This window comes from Lutjanus erythropterus, chromosome 23, assembly GCF_056507025.1.
Source record: "Lutjanus erythropterus isolate fLutEry1 chromosome 23, fLutEry1.hap2, whole genome shotgun sequence".
In the NCBI taxonomy this organism is placed as follows: Eukaryota; Metazoa; Chordata; class Actinopteri; order Lutjaniformes; family Lutjanidae; genus Lutjanus; species Lutjanus erythropterus.
In genome coordinates, this window is record NC_139339.1 from 45,001 (window position 1) to 47,638 (window position 2,638).

The 2,638-nt window shown below is 43.3% G+C and overlaps 1 protein-coding gene across 1 annotated transcript in view; it reads right to left on the bottom strand.

Annotated features, from left to right (window-relative positions):
- Window positions 1-2,176, bottom strand: part of LOC146305068 (voltage-gated potassium channel subunit beta-3-like) — a 32,388-nt gene extending 30,212 nt beyond the window's left edge. The window contains exon 1 of the mRNA XM_084712528.1: window positions 1,500-2,176. Within this exon, the coding sequence (XP_084568654.1) occupies window positions 1,500-1,714 (215 nt within the window). The 5' untranslated portion in view covers window positions 1,715-2,176. The remainder of the gene's footprint in view (window positions 1-1,499) is intronic.
- Between the last annotated feature and the right edge of the window lie 462 nt (window positions 2,177-2,638).

Here is a 2,638-nt window from a genome sequence, read left to right on the forward strand (position 1 = left end):
CCCAGACGCCGTCCTATACGGACCCGGACTTATAACCAATAAATTATTAAGAGATTTTAAAAACGCTTCTATTTTAACTGGCGCAACTTTTCTAGTGTTTCCGTCGCTGGTTTATCTGATCAGGAAACACACAGACCAACTGCAGAGAAGCTGCGTGTGGAGGAGACTGTTGCTAATGACAACACAAACTAACGTGATGGTTAATGACATCATCACCAACCAGATGCTCTTATAACATTAAACAGCTGTATAAAGAGGCCTAAACGTAAAACAGGAGAGTCTGTGTTTCTCTGTCAGAAACTTTCAGATCCTCTCACAGCAGAGTGAACAGGTGAGGGAGGAGAGGAGGACAGACTGATCACTAATCAATCACTGATACCATCGTCCTCTCGGACTGACTAAAAAAATAAAAATGACAAAGTTGGTGACAAACCAAACCTGGATGTCCACACAAATAAAGTGTTTGTGTGAAACACTGCAGAGTGAAACATCGTGCTGTTTAAAGACAGTCTGCTGTCTGTAGTTTGACAGAGACAGAGGGTCGTGTCTAGAAGGGAACCCTAGACCCGCGAAAGATCGCGCGAATTTGATTATTTTACTAGAAATAACTCGCGAGAGTTGTGCAAATAAAGAGTTACCTTCTAGACACGACCGAAAAAGGTGCGCAGCTCAAAAAAATAGAAAATCATGTCTCGGTGTCGATGTTTTTAATGTGGCGGGCCGCCATAAATAAAACACTATTCACTGATCACTGACCTGCTGTGATGGAAAAAATACTCACATTCTTTACTTAGGTATTTTTACATTCTGGTATTAGTGTTTTTACTTAGTTACTAAGTTAGACATTATGATGTTTTGGACCTTTGCTTTAGGAAATTTTCTCTAACTGGACCTCTTTGAATTTTAGTTGAATACCCCTGCTATACTGATTGGATTAAATAGAATTAGAATACTAAAAAGAGAGTAAAATACAATTTTCATTGACTAAAACTAGACTAAAATGTCATCAGTTTTCATCGACTAAAACTAGACGAAAATAGTCATGTGTTATACTGACTAAAATAAGACTAAAATGCTCAGACTTTTAGTCGACTAAAACTTGACTAGACAAAAAAGAGTATGAAGGTGACTAAAACTAATAAAAACTAAAATGACAGTTTGACACAAAGACTAGACTAAAACTAAAATTAAAACAGGCTGCCAAAAACAACACTACTTGAGTATCAATATCTGAGTTCAGACCATGAATATTTAACCCAAGTCATCAATATTCAAACTGCATCCACAGTACTTGATCAGGTTTAACAGATGCATCTATCATCAATATGTAATCAATACATGAAAGCCAATCAATAGCTCTGATCGATTTGTTTCCGTGCTCACCCTCCAATGGAAAACACACACACTGTAACACACATGAAACAAGACCCTGAGTCAACTCGCTGCACCTGTGTGATCATGTGATCGTCTCACTGTATCACTCTCACTCTCTTGCTCACCTGTACTTCATGTTGCTATGACGACCGAGGGCCTCCTTCATGTGGGCGTGGCCTAGCAGGGTTTGCCTGTTTGACGGCTCAGCCCTGACCTTTGACTGACAGGCAGGGGTGTTGCTGGTGTTCAATGTCACCCTCCGCTCCTTCAGCGGGTGGTCGCTTGACCCGCCGCCGCCGCCACCTCCCCCACCTACGTTACATGCTATGGACACCTGCATCCTGGTCACTATTGTAACGAGCTTCGCTTTAGAGTCTCAAAACATTAGGTGGAAACCGCCACTGCTGCCAAGGTCGCTGGTCGCAATGGTGACGATGGAAAGAATTCATGAGTGGGATGTTAACTTTCAGACTCACTGGATTTCAATCAGTCAGCCAATCAAATAACACACACACACACACACACACACACACACACACACACACACACACACACTACAACTTTTTGTTGTCTCTATCATCCCATCGTTGGTCCGACACGGTCCCACCGCTGGATTCTGAGGAGGATGGAGGTGGTGGAGGTGACGGAGGTGATGATGATGATGGTGATGATGAAGATGATGGTGATGATGAAGAGCGTCCGTCTGTCCACAGGAGAGAAGAGAAGAAAGAAACAGACAAATGGGAAACAACAGAGGAAGGAAAGAAATGAATCTCTGAAAGAAGAAGCGAGCGTCCGTCCTCTGGACTCTACTGACAGAGACAGAGAGACACACACACATACACACAGGCCCCTCCCCCTCCTGTCATGGTCGGCTGCACACTGGGCGAGTGAGCATTTGACAGACAGAGAGAGAGAGAGCAGCAGTGAGAACACATCAGAATGTTCTTACTGTAGCAAACAGACTGTTCATAATGTTACAGCTGGACTTCACTGTTAGAACATCAGCTGTGTTCAACACAATGTACAGCCGTGATTTTACTGCCTGCCAGCTGCAGTTTAGGAAAATGCTCACATTCACCTTCTACGGTGGCCACTAAAGCCCAAAACACCGGACAGGTGTGTGGAGACATACAGGTCACTCACAGAGAGTCTTTATTTTTCTTCCTGTCACCAGCACTCATGTTCTCCGTCCTCTGTACACTCGGAGAGATGAAGGTCCATAGGCAACAGAACCTTTTTTGGTTCCTTCATAAAGGTTCGA